The sequence below is a fragment of the Sinocyclocheilus anshuiensis genome, unplaced genomic scaffold (genome assembly GCF_001515605.1).
Source record: "Sinocyclocheilus anshuiensis isolate Anshui unplaced genomic scaffold, SAMN03320099.WGS_v1.1 scaffold609, whole genome shotgun sequence".
NCBI lineage: Eukaryota > Metazoa > Chordata > Actinopteri > Cypriniformes > Cyprinidae > Sinocyclocheilus > Sinocyclocheilus anshuiensis.
Genome location: NW_015541011.1, coordinates 2,187,560 through 2,209,299, shown reverse-complemented (window position 1 = coordinate 2,209,299; position 21,740 = coordinate 2,187,560). Strand labels below are relative to the sequence as shown.

Below are 21,740 nucleotides of genomic sequence, written 5' to 3'. Positions count from 1 at the left end.
AAAATACAACAAAGAATATCGTTTACATGTAGCGCGCATAGGTAACGCGTCAATTCTCTCTCTCCCTCTCTCGCTGCGTGTGTGTGAAACAAAGCGACGGGGAGGTATGCGCCTTCACACTAGAGTTTACGGTACGTTAAATACAGGTGCGTTGCACATCCATACAACAGAGCTCGCTTGACGGAGAGTGAAACTCTGAAGCGCTCAGTTTAGAGTGTTCTGTGAGTGAAAATATATCCGTGCTACACTTATACTTAGCCTCCAACTCACACACTGGCGAGTAAAACCTGAGAATTTATTAGCCATTGGCTAATATTAGACATCATTTAGTCGCCCAGAGTAAGATTTAGTCGCATATGCGAGTGATTTACTCGCAATGTAGAGGGTTGGATCATGTGACACTGAAGACTGAAGTAATGATGCTGAAAATTCAGCTTTGCCATCACAGGAATAAATTACAATTTAATATATATATTAAAATAGATAACATATAAATGTATTAATTGTAATAACATTTCACCATAACTGTTTTAACTGTAATTTTGAAGTAAAATACAGTCTAAAAGCAACCTTGGTGAGCATAAGAGATTTTAAAAAATCTTACTGACCCCAAACTTTTGAATGCTTCTATATGATCTGATGCATAGGCTATTTGTGTTTATTAGTTTTTGAAATTATTGAAACTGAACATGGTGCTGGTCTAGGAAAACTGTGGTGGCTTGTAAATGTCAGCTGTCAGCTATGGACAAAATAAAAAAGATTTGTTTGTCCATAGTGTTTGTGCAAATGCATGACAGTTGGCTTGCATATCTACATTCTTAGTGTAAAGTATATCAGATGAAAATGTGCCCCTCCCCCCAGTAATGTTATTTTAATGATTTCTAATGTTCAGAGAGAAACTAATGTTTTTTTTTTTTTTTTTTTTTTTTTTTTTTTGAAAAAAAAAAAAAAAAAAAAAAAAAGTAAATGATGACAGTATTTTCATTTTTGGTTGAACTAGCCCTTTAAATCTTAGGTTTAGATTGGGTATAGTGTTCATATAAAACTAAATTATGACTGTTCTTTGTGCATGAAACCATGACTTATTAGAGAGAAACTAATTTTTTTTTTTTTTTTTTTTTGTGCTGATTTTGGGAAGGTAGGATATCTGTTGAGAGCTAAGAGATGTATTCTTTAAATTATATCTGACAGTATAATTAAATGAGTCAAAATTTAACACACACATAAGGGGAACTTTATTAATGACAGTCATTCTTATTCTGTGGCAATCATCTGAGCTTTCTGTGAAGCCCAGCAGGTGCGACTGCTAATGATTAGAATCAGGACTGTCAAAAAAGACAGCAGTCATTGTAAACATGTAAATGAAGCCATATTTTGTTTAGGAAGGTTCTAGAATCTTGTTAATTCTAAATTGTTAAGATTGTGAAGATTGTTGTAGTTTCTTCAGTTCATAGTCAAAGAATTTGTGAGTACAGTAAGTGTTTTTGATTGTCATGCTGTTTTCATTGTCATTCATCTCAAAGCTAAAGTTAAAGAACTTACTGTAGAACAATAAAACAAAATAAAATGGAGTCTAAAATAAAAATAAAATATAATCTGAAATATAAAGGTCAAATAAAGTAACACATTATTTATAGAGGTGTAGTTGAGTAATATTTATATGTAATGCATTATATAATTAGAAGTAAATTAAAAGGAAAAGCAGTGAGGACTGAACTTTTTAAAGATGGAATGTTTCCAAGTTACTTCAGCCTGTCTAGTCATCCCGAAACTGCAGAATGCAGTCAGACCAGAATGTCTTTCCTTCTGCCATATCTGTCTTGCTTCTGTAACCCTGTTACATTTAAGAAAACAAAAAGCTATTTCTGGAACTATTGTTTGGATTTAGAAGTCATTATCAGCGGTCTTCCATTCAAATGTTGTACCTTGATTGCACGGAATCAAGTCAGTTTTTTCATACTAGCACTGGGAAACAAATGAGCTGGCCTTGTTTTTTTCCCTACTACGGAGCCAATGCAAATAGAGTCATGTTGAGGTGTTGTTTCCTAGAGGCTGTACACAGTCTCTGGTGTCATCATGCAAAATGTGTTGTCTCTTTTATCTCTTAACTAGTTGTTTATGCGAGAGAGCGATGGATACAAAAGGGAGAGCGAGAGAGATAGAGAGAAAATAGGGTTTTAGCCTAAGGTTTACTGAAAACCTACAGGCAAATGATTGTACTGAATTTCCATTTGATACCCAGAGCGGGTCTTCAGACGTAATGCCAGTATATCTGGCAAGCCTGACCAAGCTGATTGGGCAGCTCATTCTCATGTTCAAAGTCACAGGTGTATGCCCAGAGGCTATTAATTACCATCTCTACCTCATTATTTTTCATAATTAGAATATATTCCAGTGATATTCCTCTCTGCCAACTGAATCTAATGAAATGGTCATGCACACTATAGACTTGGTGAGGTTACTGGTGGTGGCACAAGCATGCCAGAAATCCTGTGCAGAATCCAGGCATGCGCTTTCTCAAAGCCTTCAATGTATTGAAGCCCAAACAACCTCACAATTACCTAAATGATTGTTCCTGATTGTCCCATATTTTTTTCTTTCAAAGGTTGTTTTTAACTTTTAATATTTTATATAAACTCTGTGCAATCATATGCACTAGCCTTATCTTTTTAGAGTAAATTGGGATGTATTGCCACCTGCTGGAGAAAGTATAAAACTTTTTTTAATTAATAATTCAATTTATTTAATTACAGTTTTAATACAGGTTTAATGTCTTTAATAGAAACCTGCATGCCTACATGATATTCTTATGAATAAGAAAATGCTGTTCTAATTAATAATAATAACAGAATGTGTTTATTATAGACACTGGAATGTCAAGTGGGGTTATTTTGGAATTCTTCTGAATCACACTTTGCAGTTGTGATCAAACTTGATTTGTAACTTTTTAAGGAAGCAACTTCCTTTATCCACCTTCTCTGTTTGATGGAGAAACTGAATGCCAATAAACTAACAAACCTGAACAGAATGATGAGACATTTTATTGCTTTTTGTTTATTTACATTGTACTGTATTTCCTAATTTCTGATCCAAGCTCATCTCTTTGGCCATGTAAAATAATACTGAAGCTGTTACTGTATTTTGGCCAGTAACTTTAGTAGAGATGCTGTTTCAGGATATATTCTGCAGACTTCAATCTAACAAATAGTCTTCCTGTCCAAATCATGCCAGATATCTAAATGGTAGTCCATGCAGAGTTATAAAGAACCATGTTCTCAACTGTTTGGTGAAATATTCAGTATTTTGACCAAAGAAGCTTTAACGATTTAATATGACCCTGAGATTCTATTTCTTATGACACACTATTTCTTTTCTTTAACTACTTCCTGTTCTAGCCATTCTTGTTTGAAACTTTGTATTGTTAGCACTTTTCATGTTATTGCCCTCTTAAGATGAATCCATTTGTTGTATTTGTAAGTTCCTTTAGATAAAACTGTCTAAATAAATAAATAAATACCTTCATACAAAAATAAAGATTAGATTGAGATTTTTGGAAACTGCGACCTCGTTTGGTGGTCTCTGAGAATGACACACCACTTCATGTCTAGTTTGATACAGAACATTACTCCAGGCTTTTTACCTACAGCTAATGAAATAAAGTCTTCTTCTTCATATTGAAATATTTTCACTTTCAGAGTCATATTCCCATTTTGTTTGCTTTATTGCAAAGCATTGTTTTACTCTGATTCGTTTTAAATATTATCTTTGAAACACCATCAAAAAATAACTAATAACTAAAAAATAACTAATAATTATGTAGGTTAGGTTTGACCCTTTTTCCATCTAATGCTTTATCAATAAGATTTAGACATTGTCTGAAAAAAGTCTCTGTCCGTCTGCAGCCTTTTGCATTATTAGTTGCGTCCTCACTTCGTCCGACATGACAGCGTGACGGCGATGACACAGTCCACCTCTCGCGCCTTTTCCAGCACCTATCTTTGCCTAACAATTAACGCCCAGCTCGTCCCCGACTGACACTACATCGGAAAAGCGGCCCGCGAGTCTCCTCCCTCCCTTTTTCGCCGTCCTCCATTTTCCTTCTGTTAATTTCCGCCGTCACCGTTTTCAGTCACGCCGGAGCTCTTCCCCTGGCTGCTTGAGCCCCTTTCCTCCTGTCAAGCTGCCTGGAGGAGGTTTCCTTGTCAGCGGCTGGCAGGGAGGAGCTGCCTCCTGGAGATGTTCATTTGGAGAGGCGAGCTGACAGGCCTGACAACCCGTCCCCACAGGGCTTTTGTCATGTGATTCCAGGCTCCCCGCAGGTTCTCTCAAGCACTCCTTTATCCATCCATACAAATGAAGTGATGGACTCTTTCTCTCTCATCTTTTTTTTTTCTTTTTCTTACCAGCCAATCTGCATACCACAGCATAGACAAAGACGGACCACTTTCCCTCCCCTCTCACAGACAGACTCAAGGCAGACTTTCTTAACAGGCTTTGGAGATTAACACTGCTTGCTCCCTGTTTCTGGGGTTTTAATGCTCCGGTATTAAATTAACTGACTCACGCTGGCTATAATTTTTACTCTTTCACAATCAGCCAGCTCCCATCACTCTGAAAGAGACAAAACGTCCGCCTCTCTACGCTAAGAATGGTCCCCTAAATAATGAGTCTTCTGGATTATTCAGTGTCTGCAAGACTGTATCTGAGTGCTTGTACAGTTTGATGATATGAACCAGTTTCCACCATGCTTTGTCATTAAATAAATGTTCCTGGTTCTATATGAATAAAGCTAAATCGACAGCATTTGTGGTGTTGATCACCATTAAAAAAATAAATAAATACATTTAAACTTGTTCCCTTCATCTGCAAAATCATTTGCAAACATTATGCAACAAACGTGATTGAGATTAAAAAGTAATGAATGCAGAAGACTCCTTTTTTTGTAAGTAACATCGTTAACTGTTTGTTTTCAACAGGTACAAGCGACCCATTCGTCAAATTCAAATTAGATGGCAAAAACATCTACAAAAGCAAAGTTGTGAACAAGAACCTGAATCCCATCTGGAATGAATTATTTTCCTTTCCCATCAGAGACCTCGATCAGACTCTTCATCTTAAGGTTTGTGAAGTGTTTACAGTATTATATATTTCAAAAAACTGTTGAATTATTAACTTCAGTATCTCTTTTATTAATTCTAGTGTAAATAACAAAAAAAAAAAAAATCTCAGAGTTGGAGGGAGTTTTGTTGGAAAATTGTAATTAATTTTTATTACACCAGACCAAAAAAAGTAGACAATGTGGTGATTTATGCTCTAAACATTATTACATCTTTTTTGAGATGCATTCAAATCAAACCTGCTTATCAGGGAATTTATAAAGATTATATCTTGCATATATGTAAACAAAAAATAATACATTCGGAACACCTAATAGGGAAGAATTTATCAATGTCATGAAAACTACTTGTTTTTAATGTATATTATTTTAAACAAATGTGAACAAAATGGATTGTTTCCCTATTGTTGTAACTAAAGAAAATAATCTATATTTGTGCATTTTTTTCTTACATATTTATTTTACATTTAAATAATTTGATTGTATAAAAAATATGGTATGTAAACCCAATATAAACTTTTATAACACTAATAGTCATCATCATCTCACAATTATGACTGATGCAGGTATATGATCGTGACCTCAGATCCAATGACTTCATGGGATCAAGCAGCTTTCCTCTCTATAAACTGGAGTTGGACAGGTGAGGAAAGCTTTGTCATGAGATTGTGCTGGTAAAGATTCTCTGATCATTACCTCAAAGAATTTCTTCTTAGAATTCACACGTTTTGTGAATTTGCTGTCTGCAGAATAATTCCAATGACACTACCTTTGGAGGACCTCAACAGTGCGGAGACTGATATGGGAGTGATCGTTCTCGAGGCCTGCCTGTCCATCAGAGAGGAACCTGCCAAACGAAATGTACGGCCCCTAAAAAAACACTTATTTTAGTGGGAAGAGTCAAGTGGTTTTCTAACATAATTGTCATTTGTCATTGATTTTTCAGAAGTGGCTACTAAGAAGAAGGGGAAGCTTTAATAAGGTATGTTATACTATATATCGACCATATGACTTCTGTTCAGGTGTTCCATCCGCCTAAAAGAATAAAAAGTTACCAGGCCGAAATATACAGAATACATTGTGTAAATGCACTAAACCACAATCTTATTTATTAAAAATATGTATCACATCTGTCCACTGGAGGGCAGTAGATCCTCACCATCTTCCCCACAGACACTTCACTGATGTTATGTACATTTACTTTACTTTTCTTTCACTTTCACTTAGTTAAAAATTCCAGAACTTCAACAGAGCGAGAAACTTTTGTTTGTGGCTGCGGCTGTCTGATGTGCTGAAGCAATCCATGATTTCCAAAGTAAATGTATCACTGTGATTTTAACAAAGCACAAGTCTGTCTTGCATTTTGTGCAGGTCAGTTCATAGATGGCAGTTTATTTACCTCGCAGCGGTAAGCAAATAGCTTTTATTGTTCAAGGCCGTTCAAAACTTGCAATTTAAGATTTCTCTGAACAAAATCTCTGCTGCAGTCTACTGTAGAGTGGGGTGCCGTCGCGGAGAATTTACTTTTATTATACTGTATTTATGCCCAGCCTTGAATTTTATATCAGTTCAACTGAAGCATTAGAGAATAAAAGTTTGTATACTATATAAGTTATGGCCTGTTTGGACTATAAATACATAATATTAACAAGAACTCATTTTACAAGTTTAGATATGACTCTTGTTAGATTTGTAGACAAAGTCTTGTCTTAAAAAGATGAATCTTAAAAATATCACTCCCAAATTAAAGTTAAACAATAAATAAATGATAGTAAGAAAGAAAGAAAGAAAAATATTTTGTGTAAAGAGAACAAAGGCTACTTTTGGGATTATTAAGATTTTTACATTGTGACTACTTTCATGACATTTTGTACATTTTAGCCTCAAATTATTGTTAAGACAGTAATAAAAACCTCCCTGTGTGGTGTATATATATATATATATATATATATATATATATATATAGTTCTATTAGAATGAGCATACATTTTAGTGCTGAACTTTAAAATGCATGTTACAAATGTTACAATTTAAATGTCAATTTCAAAACAAAATAGAAATTTATACAATTTAAAATATGATTTGCATTTGAGAAATGCAAATGCATTTTTTGGGAAATTTGACATGGTGGGTTAAATGTCCTTAAATGAATTATGTGGCAATGCAAAACATCCTTTCTTGCTTCTTTCATTTGATTTTAGGGTAAAATGTCCCAAACATTTCAGCGAGCCAGTTTTTGAGAGATGGGCACCTAGATTTTATGATCAGGTATAGATCAGTGTGTGTTTTGTTGGTGTTTCCACCACAGTGTGTCTTCCACCAAAACAACTGAGATCGAGTTCTATTTGACACATATCAGTAGAGGTGGAACATGTCTCTCATTTCTTACCTCTCCTCCTCTATCACACTTCCTTCTTCACAGCCATGCCACACTCTTTGAGATGGAAACGGGCAGCAGTATTGGCACATAGCATGTGGTTCTTTTTCCTGACAGTGTCTGGAGTGTGTGTGTTTGTGTGTGTGTAGTCTTTGAGGCACTATGCCAGTGTAAGATGCTGAGGATATGTGTGATGGCTCATTCCCAGGCATGGTGAGCTATAACCCAGATGTTGGGATGTACTATCACAGCTGTGGACGGACAGCACTGAAGCTCTAGCCAAATGGGTACGGCTTTGGGCTTGTCCCCTTGTCCCCATGCTGCTCCACCATATGGAGGCAATCCCCCAGCTCTTTTAGCACCAGGAATAGCCTCTCTTTAGGGGCCACTTACTCTTAAGCGGAATTGTTTTATTGGCCACGCCGATCACAAATTTGTCCAAAATAAACACTTGGGAAGGCTTGGCTTGGATGGATATTATATTTCTCTCTCCGCTCCCTCTATAACTACCCCCCTTACCCCTCGCTCTCTCTCCTTAAAGAGGCTTGTTTATGGAGATGTGGCCATTACATTAAATGTTAATGCTGGTTTGTCTGCTGTTCCGTGTCTGTGTGTGTGATTCTAATGGAGCAAAGTCTCAGTCACACTCTCTGAGCAGCCAGGTGGGAAAAGAGCTCTCTGGTCTGTGATTACTGGCAGAACAGACCAGCCTCTTCCTGATGCTGTGTTTTTTTGAAAGTGCAGGGCTATCAACCTGCAAGTCATCTTTGTACTGTGTACTTATCCATCTGCAGTCTTGTTGATGGACCTGTTTTTTCACTCCGTGGTGCTGGTATCACCTGCACATTTCATCTAGCGGTTTTTAGAAGCTTTTATTTCATAATATATTTTGTTACAAAAACGGAAATAGAATTGTATTTGCAATAAGTCTTATTTTATAAAGATGCCACATTTATTTACAATAAGAGAAGATCCCTGCTTAAATGTTTTATTTGTCCCTTTGCTTTTACTAGCAAATTTGAACACTGACAGACCATTTCTGAAATTAATTATTTTATTCAGCAAGGACACATTCAAGTGATCAAAAGTGACAGTGAAGACATTTATAATGTTATGAAAGATTTCTATTTCAAGTAAAGACTGTGCTGTTGAACTTTGTTTATCAGAGAATCCTAAATATGTATCATGGTTTCCACAAAAATATTATGCAGAACAACCGTTTTAAACATTGATAATAAAATATGTTGCTTGAGCACCAAATCTGCTGAAAATCCAGCTTTGCCATCGCACTAATAATTTACATTTTAAAATATAAAACCGTTATTTAAAATTTTAATAATAATATTTTACACTTTTACTTTTTATTTTATTTTTTTTATCAAATATATGCAGACTTGGTGAGCATAAGATACTTATTTCAAGAACATTCAAAAATCTTACCGACTGCAAAACGTGATTCACATTTTTTTTTTCAGGAATAGCTGGAAACTATACATGGCATTTATAAATTCATATCTGCACTATTTCTGTAAAATAATGGCATATGATGAAAAACATTTCTTTACAGTACAAACATTTCTTCACTTTTCCAGGGCTATCACAAGTCATTCTCGCAGTTTCATCAAAATCTCATCTATCTGAGCCAAGTATAATATGTTACCTTGGTAACATATTTAAGTCACCAGAATTTGTAGCAACGATGTTAAATACACAGAAAACTGAATGTTTAAGTTTGCAAATTGTAAAAGCATGTTTAGGATCAACAAATGTAAGATGAACCGGGAATGAAGCATTGGCCTAAACTAGTAGATTTTTGTATATGTTGGCTGTTCCAGGGACAGCCAGTTAGCCAGGCGCAGGTTGGGCGGTTCACGTGCGGACAGAAGAATCAGGTTTGGACTGGAATTTACACCGTCATCCTGGTTGAAGGCCAAGACATGCCCGACTGCGGTCAGGGAGACGTCTATGCACGCTTCAGAGTGGGAGACCAGAGGGTCAGGAGCAAGGTGAGAGCATCCCTCTCTCCCTTCATCTTTTCGCTTCTCTAGCTTTTTCTTTTTGCAGTGCTCATTACATCATCGCAGTTTGGCTCATCTCTTTCTTTGTTTCTAAACCTCTGTCCTGTGTTTCTCTCAATACCTCATTAAACCCTTCCCTCCCCCCCTTCCTCCTCCCCTACTTTCTTAGTAGTTCACATACCTCGCTTTAGATATTCCCATCCACTTTACACACCTTCCTTTCTCCTCCTCCCCCTCTTTCAAAATCACTTCTCCCAGGCTTCACTGCTCTGGTGACAGAGGAGGCTACTCATTAGATCGGCCGTGTCTGGCAGGGCATCTCTCCTGATGCTTCTGTTACCACGTCTTATTCGGCTCATTTGCATACCCAGAATGCCTTGCTCATCTACCTTCCCCCTCAATGGTTCCAACCAGCTAGTCTTGTATTCTCATGTCATCTTTTTTTATAGAGCCCCCTGGCTCTGTTTGGGCATGTTTTCTTGTTGAACAAAACTAGTTCTAATTGGATGCTGTCAGAGTTTATAATCCCAGAGAGAAGAGAGGATGTGTTCTCCAGAAGACGGCTGCCCCTCCTCCACCACATGTCTTATTGAAGTCTTACTGAATAAAGCTTAATACACCTGTCATGTTAGCTGTCAGAGTTTTGAGAGTGCCTTAAAATTGACACAACTTCCTCTCTCTCCTTCTTGTCTATCTTTCTGTCTCAGAATCTGTGTATTAAGGCAAACCCGCAGTGGAGAGAGTCTTTCGACTTTAACCAGTTCCAGGATGCTCAGGAGAATCTCGTGGTGGAGGTTTGCTGCAAGAGGGGCAGGAAGTCAGAGGAGTGCTGGGGAGTGTAAGTTTGCTGGAGCGACACTGCATACTATTTTGAAAGTTTACAAGTTTTAAAGGGTCAGTTCACCCAAAAATGAAAATTAGCCCATGAATTACTCACCCTCAAGGCATCCTAGGTGTATACGACTTTCTTCTTTCAGACGAATCCAGTCGGAGTTATATAAAAAATTTACTTTGATCTTCCAAGCTGTTTAATGGCAGTCAGCGGGTGTTGCAGTGCATCAGTCCAAAAGAAGTTAAATAAAGTGCATCCATCCATAATAAAAAGTGCTTCACACGGCTGCGGGGGGTGAACAAAGGCCTCCTGTAGCGAATTGATGCGTTTTTGTAAGAAAAATAACCATATTTAAATGTAATAATCAATTTAATCTAGCTTGCGCTCACTGTTGTACATGGAAGCAGCTCCGGGCGGATGACGTAAGACGTCGGCATTTCAATTTATTTCTTTTTTTTGTAATGGTATTTTGTAATAGTAATTCACTTTTACTATCAGCAACACAGCTAACAGTCCCTCTACACATGTATGTTCACTGATGACTCTTCACAGGCTAGATATTGACCTGACCAGACTTCCTGTCAATCAGAGGCAGTTATATACTTGTGTGCTGGACCCAAACAAGGGCAAACTGGTGTTTTTGGTCACAATGACTCCATGTTCTGGTGCATCCATCTCAGACATCCAGTCAGCTCCATTAGATAACCTCACAACCCTTCAGGAGACGCAGGAGAAATATGTGAGTATTACATTGTGCTATTTTAGATTTCCTTTTTTTTTTTTTTTAAGTTTTGTGTTTTTATTTCATCCTTTTTTTTTGGTTACCTTTCAACTCAAATCATGTAAATTATTTGTAATTTATATAGCTTATAAATATTTGTACATTTATATGATTATATTTATTTTTTAAAGATAAAAGTTTTTTGTTTTTTTTTACAGAGACTGATGAACTGTCTGTGGGACTTAAAGGATGTTGGCTATCTTCAAATCAAGTTAATAAAAGCCACAGATCTTCCATCAACAGATATAAGTGGTACATATCTGTATTAAATATAATACCATAATGTATGTAGGGGATATTGTACAGTCAGTCAGATATTAAGTACAGTATATCCTATTATAAAGATTTATTCAATCATAATAACGTTAGAATATCTTATCTTCATCAGGTAAAAGTGACCCGTTTTGTACTCTTGAGCTTGGTAATAGCAAACTGCAAACTCACACAATATCCAAAACCCTGAATCCTGAATGGAGAACAGCCCTAACATTGTAAGTTATACCGATGTTGTAGATATCTTGTATCAATATGCATGTTCATGGTAATGATATAACATTGATTTTGGCATGTCCTAAGTCCCATTAAGGACATCCATGATGGTCTGGTGCTCACAGTCTATCATGATGATGGGGACAAAGCTCCAGACTTCCTGGGAAAAGTTGCCATTCCTTTGTTGACTGTAAATGCCACACATAATAATTTTTATATTCATTGTTGTACATTTTTAATCGTGCCAATATTAACATACAGTACCACTACTTTGCCTTTAGGTTTCTAATGGCCAACAAATAACCAGAATGCTGAAGAATAATAATCTATCAAGGACGACCAAAGGAAGCATCACATTGGAGTTGAATGTCCTCTACAATCCTGTAAGTGCATCATATTAAATAAATATGACTATTTATGAATAATATGGATGATACCAGATAGCCTTTACTGAAAAGAAGATCATTCAATTTATTTATTTTTTTTTAGATCAGAGCAGGTTTGAAAACCTTCCAGCCGAAGGAAACAAAGTTTGCAGAGGACAACCCAAAGTTTAACAAAAAGGTGAGCTTTATCGACAACGATTACAGCATAATTTGGCACCATATTTTCTACTTTCTCTTAATATTAGGTTTGTTGTTGGCACCTTTAGAGACTCATTATGTTCAGTTTTTTCCTCCAGCACCGCCTGAAGCTCTTTAGACACCAAAGATGACTTGACTTATTAATATTTATCACCAATGAACCTTCAGTTTAAAAGCCTCTTTACACCTGAGTGAATGTCATGTTGTGAGCATTACGTCCTCAGGCACATCTTGCTAACTACTGCTTTGTCCCCATTAGCTTTTAGCACGTAATATCTATCGAGTGAGGAAGATCAGCATGGCCATTCTCTATACGCTGCAGTATATTAAAAGCTGCTTCCACTGGGAGAACACGCGAAGGAGTATTACAGCCTTCCTGGTAAGACTTCATACCACTGTTTACAAGATTTCAACTCTGTGGCCCTTTTAGTAACCTGAGGTTAGAGAACGCATCTGTGTAATCCCTCTTTGAAGAAAACGCTCTGCTACTTAATAGCAACTTTCCACAAGACGGAAAACAGACCGTGCTCATTTGGCCCTGCCCTGTCAGAGTGCAGCCATAAAGTGTTGTGAATCAATGATTTTTTTAATCAATTTTTTTTTTTTTTTTTATAAATAACTGTTATTGAACACCCACCACAACTTAATCCACAAAGGAGATTTTTTTCTCTCTTTTTTTAGGATTTAAAAAAAAAATAGGAAGTGTGTGTGTTTTACTGGAATTGTTGCAATGTGTTAGGATTTGTGGCTTAGGGGTTAACACGTACTCCAGTTTCTGTAGTTATGTGGGAGTTTTAGGTTTAAATCTGGACTTAGACATGTCCAGATACTGTTAAAAATAAGTTCTTGTCAATTAAACAGTGGCATAAAGGAGCACATGTGCTCTGGGTACATTGAGCTCTGGTGCTTATTTGAGAGATTCAGGTTTGAATCTGGTTTAGGACATGTCTTGATTCCATTTCAATGATTTCATGTCAGTTGAATAGTGCCAAAAAGGAGCGAATATGCTCCGGTCACATTACGCTCTGGTACTTGTGTGCACCATTCAGGTTTGAATCGCTTCCTGTCAATTAAACAATAGCAAAAAGTTCAAAAAAGTATGGCAATGTAGAATCAGATTTGCTTTCATCCTTTGATCTGTTTGTTACATACACTACCATTCATAAGTTTGGAGTTGGTAAGACTTGATTAATTATGCTAACCAATGCTGCATTTATTTAATCAAAATACAGTAAAAACAATAAAACTGTGAAATATTGTTACAATTTAATAGCCGTTTTCTATTTTAATATATTTTTAAATGTTATTCATTTCACATGATGGCAAAGATTAATTTTTAGCAGCCCAAACTCCAGTCTTCAGTGTCACACGATCCTTTCAAAAATCCTTAGAATATGTTGATTTGCTGCTCAGGAAGCATTTCTTTTTATAAAAACAGTTGTGTTGCTTAATATTTTTGAGGATACTGTGATACATGTTTTTCAGGAATCTTTGGCGAATAGAAATGCAAAAGAACAGCATTTATTAGAAATTTTTTTAGTAACATAAATGTCTTAACTGTCACTTTTGATCAATTTAATGTGTCCTTGCAAAATAAAAATATTAATTTCATTAAAAAAAAAAAAATCTTACTGCTCCCAAACTTATGAATGGTACACTCTAAAAAATGCTGGGTTAAATACAACCCAGTGCTGGGTAAAATGGGGACAAACCCAACAATTGGGCTATTTTGACCCAGCGGTTGGGTTAAATGTTTAACCCAACCTTCTGGGTAGTAACCCAACCGCTGGGTCAAAACAACCCAATTGCTGGGTTTGTCCCTATTTTACCCAGCACTGAGTTGTATTTAACCCAGCATTTTTTAGAGTGTAGTGTATACTATTAGTAATACTAGCAATAAACAGACTAATGCGTGAGCCCTTCCAATGTGTTCCAGCACACAGTGCTGTGTTTTATTGTAGCCAAGTAGGAAGCATTTTAAGCCATACTATAACACACAAGCAGTTATTTTTAGAGGTTTCTTGGAGCCGTAGTGTAATCTGCAGTCTCCTGTGCCGCTGCGGCTCGCTACTGGAATGAGCAGTGCCCCCCGAAGGGGAGTCATTGGAGGCGTGTGCACCCATCCACCTGAGGAGACGGGGTGTCAAGCTGAGAAGACCCGTGGGACGTCCTGTTGCCGGCCCTATCGTTGTCTGCACACGTGGGGTTGAGAACAGAAAGAATATCATCTCATCTCCACTAGCATGTGGCCTGTTTCTGCACCACTGTGTTCAGAGCTGTGCAGGTGATGCTGAGGTATGGAGATGACAGGAAAAATGAAAATAGGGCACCTGTGTAAATCGTCCAGGCTTTAGAAACAACAGGCTGAGGGGTGAATCTCAGCTATGCCTTTTTTAGGCTTTCAAGACCAATTTCATGTTTTTTTTTTTTTTTTTGCACTCTCTCATGATGTTTAATTATCATACATGTTGCAAGGCAACTATAAAACAGCGTGTAACCCTCAAGGGTTAACAAACACATATCTGTCTTTCTCTCGCTGTATGGGTGTATGTATATCTGTAGGCTGCGGTAATAAGGTAACAGAGTCAGACATTGACAGATGCTTGCCTCTAAAAAGAGCATAATTACAGGAGACCGTGCTTTCCTCTACGTTTTCTCATCCAATCCATGTCATCGTAGTCATGTCAGCCGTTTCATTTATAATGTAGGCCTGTATACTTGTGTAATGTAGTACAGAAAGTAACCAGTGAAGAGAGGATACTATTTACTTTGCAAACATATATTTAAAATACATTACAATACATTATTCATAGAGTCAGTGGAGTCTCTGTCCTTTAGCTTTTACACTTTATGCAACTTATAATGCATTTGCGGTGCTGCGGTTTCTTTGTCCAGGTCTGTAGGTTGCACAGGCAGCGCCTGTTCCCGGAACACACTCCCACCCCAGTGCTGGAAATCCCAGAGGTCACCACCCCGACCTGCACACAGCACAGCGCATATACACGCTCCCTCTCGCAAAACACAGCTTTCATCTGTGGAGAGTGGGAAGTATGTGTGTGGGTGCATGTTTTAGTTTGAATATCCTCTGCTTTGTGCGTGTGTATATATGCACACAACTTTTCTATATTGTATAATAGTTTATTCTTTGTTATGGAAAGAAACTTTGATTGGACCTCAGAAGGAGGGAAACATAACATATAAAGTTAAGTTTAACTTAAGTACATCTGTAATGACCCTAGTTGATTGATTTGGCCTTTATAACTACGAATGGCTTTTGTATTTTAAGTCTTTGTACAGGATGATCAGAATGTCCGATCGCAACCAGAAACAAAAGCCACTGCAAAAATAACTTACTTCTTAGGTGTTTTTGTCTTGTTTTCCAGGAAAAAAAAAAAAACTAAATTGGATGAGATATATAATTATAAGACAATAAGATAATTATATAGTGATTAAGATAAATATATCATGATTTAAATAATTAAATGTATTTTTTAAATAAATATTTTAGTTTGCTTGTTACACGTTACATGTACTTTAATACTAGTAAATTATACACAATTACAAGCAAGTTGAGCAACTAACCCTAAACTAAAACCTAATCCTAACCCAAACTTTACAATGATGTAAATTTTATTTAGAACTTAATTGTATGATCACACAGTAAAAAGGACAGCTTAAAAGTGTAATCTTTAACATTTTAAAATTGCATTTAATTAAATATAAAACATCTACAAAAACATAGTTGTTTTTCTTCAAAATGTTGTGAGGTTTATTTTTAAAACAAGAAAATAAAAACAGTGGTTCGCCCGTTTCTTTTTGCATAAATCCCCTGTAAATGTTCCTTTAAATTTTTCATGTATGTCCACCCAAGGCACTGTTTTTAAACATTACCAGTCTCATTAGGAGTATCTTCATATGCATTTGCAAAAAACTCTTGATATATCTCCCAAAAGCATGCAGCCGTGCTCTCGAGTCGTAACCAGACAGACCACTTACATATTTTTATTGCTTGTTTATGCAACAGTAATGAGCCTAGAAACAGCACTTTTAAAGTCAGACAACTACAAGGAGTGTAAGAAGGAGGGCCATGACAGATAAAATCTTTATAAAATACCACTTTTTAGATGTGGCTTGCACTTAGTTTGAGAAAGATGAATGTGGCATACATCAGTGGAGACTGCAGATGGGTCACACAGAGTTCTCTGCTGCACGTCTCACTTTGGCCTGTAGATGGAGCTACAGCACTGTCGAAACATGCGTGCACACACACTTTCAGGGGCCGATGATAAGAACAGGTATTTGTTGAGAGCAGGCCGATGACAATTCTGATGGTAAGCATTAAGCAAAGTAATTTCTTACAGCGCATTACACAGAATAAACAGACTCCAAAAAAGTTTCCACCACAGGCTAAATGAGCATTACCCATCCAGGCATTAACTGGCCAAATTTGCTGCTTCTGAACTCTGTAGTTTCAAGCATTTTCAATAAAGATGAAAGGGATCGAAGGTGAGGAAAAAAGAGATTATTTACACTTGAAAGCTGATTTGGAGTTTTGCTGTCATTAAAGTGTATTTAAGTAGAATTAATATTTTAACATATGAGCTTGCTTCGTCTGTCAGTAGTCTGGACTAGAAAGGAAAACCTGGACGTGTGTTTGAGATTTTTATTTTTTTTCCCTTTTTGACACTGCCAGGTAGCAAGCGGTTTCGACATCATTTGACAGGCTGTGAAATGCTGATTGCTTCAAATCACAGACTGTAAAGATGGCATCTGATGAATGTTTGATGCCGTGCAGCTGTAAACACAGTTGGCAGCTGTGACGGAGCGTTCTCTCTCTCTCTCTCTCTTCCTGTTTCTGTCTAACAGAATGGCCAGCGCCACATGATAGCAGGACGGGGTCTGAGCAGGTTTCTGGGTCCTGAGGGAACAGTATAAAGTGGCGGGCACGGTCTAAGCTATTAACTGGCTTACTGGGACAGCCAGGATTAGATTGATTATCAGCATTTCCACGACCTGATTCGTTATTCCAGTTAACTCGTGTAATGTCCTCAGGATAACGCAATGATCTTCTGATATTGAGGGGTTTTCCTGTATTGCACCTCCCGTCTGTGCTAGTGCTGTCAATTTAATGTTAATTTAGTACAGTTAATTACATTAAAAATATGCACTTAAAAAAATTAATACTTTAATTGTAATTCCCCAACAAGGATTCTTTCTCATTTGAGGAAGGTTTCACTGTCAGTGCAGCTCAAGGGGTCTTAAGACATGTCTTTAAAAGTTGAACTGTTTTAACTTGACACTGCGTTTTAAAAACACTGTGTGGGACACTAAAAAGAAGCAAAACGTAATGGTCTTAGACATCCGTCAACATGTGAACGTAGGCAAACAACTACAAATTAGTGCAGATGGAATGCAATCACTTCCAGTGTGAACTACTGTAAGTCAGCTTCGCTGTGGACTGTAGACCAATGATAAGCTTATGTTCAATGATATGGAAATAACAAAAACCATATATTGTCTTCTAAATCATTATAGTTAAATCTCTAATGATTTACTTGGTTTAATAATTTATTGTCCATCAAGTGGGGTGATCAGGACGTGACCTACTGAATATATATATGTCATTTGAATGCTTTAATTGAGCAATCACAATTAAATATTATAGAGAAAAAACAAAATAAAATAACAATTTGAATGAATTTAAATTTAAATGTAATAATAATAATAAAGGTTTATGTTATATAGATACTTCTGTGATGGGTGAGACAGGCAAAAATAAACAATACATCGAAGAGAACATTTGCATACAACATCCAACAATAATATATTAAAATTACATTTAAATGCCTTAAAGTGATATTTTGCCCAAAAATGAAAATTCTGTCATTTATTCACCCTCATGCCTTTCCAAACCTGTATGACTCTATAAGATATTTTGCAGAATAGTGGTTCACAAATAGTTTTGGTTACCACTGAGTTCTACTTTATGGACAAAATATATAAATACTTCATATATTTCTCAAAATCCGTCATATTTGATATTATTATACCACAATAAAAAGAAAGTCATACTGGTTAGGTTGAGTAAACAATGACAGGATTTTCATTTTTTTGGGGGGGGGGCTGAAATGTCCTTTTATTTATCTTAAATTACTGTAATTTGGGGCTTTCCTTACCAAATATTTAAATATGCAATGCATTTGATTATTTAGTGGACATAACGTACTTAATTCACTTAAATGTTTTAATTGATTGACAGTCCTGGTCTCTGTGTTAGATTTTTGTCTGGCTGGGTTTTCTTTGTCCCTCACCTTTGTTTCACTTCACTCGGAAAGTTTCCCTGGACAGCTACATTGAAGCGAATGTGCGCATATGTGTGTGTGAGTCCCGCTGTGTGCCTCGTGGGCTTTAAGAAACTGTCAGGGAGTTTGTGCTGCGAGTATGACAGAAGGGCGAACCCTTGATAGTGATATATGTGCACGGGCTCTTCCTGAAACTCTGGAGGAAGGGATTAATAATTAAAGAGCTGGATTTGAGCGGCCTCTAACAGTGCTGTGATGGCTGGAGATTTGACAGTGTCAGTGTTGTTATTGAGATGTGTATGCTCCGTGTCATCGTACCGCTCCTGGGGCTCAACGCCGAGTCTGCCTTGACCCCGCGCGCATCCCTCTTATCCTTCACGCTGACAGTAGCACCACTGACAGCTCCTCCCTTCGTCTGTCTGTTGAATGCTTATTCTCTCTACTTATGAGTGTAGATTTTTATGATCACTCCATTTAAATGTGCGCTTTGCGTGTTTACATATTCATTGTTTGCTTTGCATAATTTGTGTATATTTTTAATATTCTTGTTCCAGCTGTGCATAAACATGCTTTAGCATAAACAGCTTGCATGCTGCACTCATTTTTTGCCAAACAAACATGCTCCGTCTTTAACCCTGATGCACATGTCTGTGCGCGTTTGCATGTTGTAATGACCAGCACTAACACGCTCGCCACCTCCACAGTCACAGAGGACAACTCTCCCCAGGCGCCCGTGGCCGCAGCCCGGTCGGCTGGCCGTGACGTATGCACGCGTATGTGTGTTTGAGCTTCCGTGAGCCGAGCTGACACTCGGGGTGCCGCCTGCCCCAGGGGAGAAGGCTCGCATGGCAGATCTGTTACCCGTGAGGTCGCTGAATGTTAACGCTCCCAACATGGATTAAACACTGGTGGCCAGTGCGGCGGGGTGGGGTCGGCATGCCAGTCGCTGACAGGCACCACAGGGCTCTGTACGCTGGCCTCCACACAGCCGGTGACAGAGAGACTTTATCTCTTCCTCTCTCTCTCTCTTTCCCTCTGGGCGCACAGTCCACTCCAGCGCTCCGCTGATAAGGACACGAGCCACAGTCCAGCCGGCTGTTGCTGTGAATCACAAACATGTATCATACACTTACAGTCTGCAGTGTGGTTGTAGGATCACATTCCTACACAAATTATATGCAACAGCTACAGTTAATCTATTTCAGTATGCTCATGATTGGAAATGATTAGATTTACAAGAAATTATAAATTAAATATAACTGTCTTAATTTCAGAATTATTTTTAATAATTTATAACTGTTAATTTTATCCACAATAGCCAGATGAGACCATTTTGAAATAATTTAATTAAAACATTCATCATTGTATTTTAAGACATGTTCACATACATTTACATTCTAACAGATTAAATGTTTTAATTGCATTAATTAGCCACCAAAATATTCTGTAATATTATATATAAAAATTGTGTCTGGTCTGCACAGAAGGGCATATTGGTGAATAACTTAATATTTATCTTTATATATTTTATATATTTATTTAATATAGATATATTATTATATACATATTTGAACATGATCACTTTCGCATCATTTGCTAGTGATGGGAAGACTGATCATTTTAGTGACTGTAACATTTGAGCGAGGTCAGCAAAATGAATAAACTAATCATTATTCAAGTAAGTTAAAATTTTATAGTTTCAAAAGCCAAATTCCTCATGCATGTTTACATAAGCAATCTTTGTTCATATTCCAAATTAGGGAATCAGATAAGATGAGTTCACCTTCCGAGTCTTTAGTTCGTTAGTCACGTGACACATGCAAAGAACAAATCGTTCACGAATGACCATTTGCATAGTTTTAAATCCTGAATGTCTCCAATTTGTAGATGGGCATTTTGGTAAATAACAGATATTGTTAAATATAGATATGTTAGTTTAGAAATATAAGCCTGATAGCTGTCACACCATTTACACAGTTCTGAATCCTGAAAGTCTCCAATCTGACCACAACATGTCTTATTGGTCTTATACAACCTTTTCTATGCATCTCATGCTCTCTCTTTTGTCTTTGTTGCTTACTGCAGACATGCATGACTGTAGCAGCCACTGGAGCCTTTGATTCACTGTAAATGTTGTGTCATTTTTCTGTATTTTTATCAAGACACCAATGTAGGTTACTCGCTTCGCCCTCCATTTCACCTTGGAAAAAATCCAGAGAAAGGGAAAAGTGTGGCAATGCTGCAAGGATCCTCTGTTCACATTAAAGTTGCCCGGTTTCATCGGCTCTCTCGAACACACACATTAAGCCTGCAGCCAGTAGTCAGCCTTGTTAGATTTGCACAGATACGTTCATGTAATCTGGCATCCGTCCACAGCCCTTCGTCTGACCCTCATAAGGCAGGCTGGCACTGCTGCCGTTGTTTGCGTCTCGCTGTTGCGGAAGATAAATGCATGAGAGGGACACGAGAGACTCAAACCTCCCCTCATGGTTTAGTTAGTGCTCACTTGCTCTGAGAGGACACACACACATAATAGATTTCCCCCTGTCAAAATGCACAAATCTGAAATGTTAATGCTCCGAGATGCATAACAAAGTTAACCATGTAAAGTGCTTCTTAAAAAGTTGTTCAGCAGTCATTGAAGACATTGGTTAATATCTTATTCATTTGCCTCAAATCTAAATTGTTACAAAGTCAAACCCACTGAGACTTGTCTAGTTATTTGGTTTAGCTGTGTAATGGCCCAAAACAGTTTTGCATTTTTCATATGCATCTTACAGAAGTCCAATATGTCCAGTGTTATCTTGCTAATTCTCCCCACGTTGCTGTTCAGTTCTTAAGTATTCATGGACTCCCGACTGCTTCAGATTTAAACACCAACTTTATAGGACATGATCCCAACTCAGTTTGTCTTTCTGTGTTTATTAACTGAATGAGCTTATATTGATCTTATGAAAATGCTTTTAGCTAAACTAATCTCCCTTTATAAATTCCTGGGTTATTTTAGCCAGTCAGTGTTGTGTTCTTTTGTATACATGACATACTGTAGTTACACAGTGGGTTCCAAAATCCTGAGACCATTAAAAACCTGAGATTCAACATTTAATTATACATAATATAAATATATATATATAAACTGTTCTTTAAAGAAGTTATATTAATTATCGAGAAAAAAATAAAATAAATAAATATATATATATATATTCGATATAGTGTGTGTGTGTATATATATATATATACG

The 21,740-nt window shown here is 37.1% G+C and overlaps 1 protein-coding gene across 2 annotated transcripts in view; it reads left to right on the top strand.

The window, feature by feature from the left end:
- The window catches only part of LOC107690380 (multiple C2 and transmembrane domain-containing protein 2-like), a 50,073-nt gene that overhangs the window by 6,549 nt on the left and 21,784 nt on the right, over positions 1 to 21,740 (top strand). For both annotated transcript variants that reach the window (XM_016488690.1, XM_016488689.1), the window contains 13 exons: positions 4,977 to 5,119; positions 5,683 to 5,759; positions 5,866 to 5,977; positions 6,063 to 6,098; positions 9,329 to 9,499; positions 10,219 to 10,349; positions 10,896 to 11,082; positions 11,283 to 11,376; positions 11,513 to 11,615; positions 11,701 to 11,803; positions 11,895 to 11,996; positions 12,103 to 12,177; positions 12,457 to 12,576. In XM_016488690.1, the coding sequence (XP_016344176.1) occupies positions 4,977 to 5,119; positions 5,683 to 5,759; positions 5,866 to 5,977; positions 6,063 to 6,098; positions 9,329 to 9,499; positions 10,219 to 10,349; positions 10,896 to 11,082; positions 11,283 to 11,376; positions 11,513 to 11,615; positions 11,701 to 11,803; positions 11,895 to 11,996; positions 12,103 to 12,177; positions 12,457 to 12,576 (1,454 nt within the window). The remainder of the gene's footprint in view (positions 1 to 4,976; positions 5,120 to 5,682; positions 5,760 to 5,865; positions 5,978 to 6,062; positions 6,099 to 9,328; positions 9,500 to 10,218; positions 10,350 to 10,895; positions 11,083 to 11,282; positions 11,377 to 11,512; positions 11,616 to 11,700; positions 11,804 to 11,894; positions 11,997 to 12,102; positions 12,178 to 12,456; positions 12,577 to 21,740) is intronic.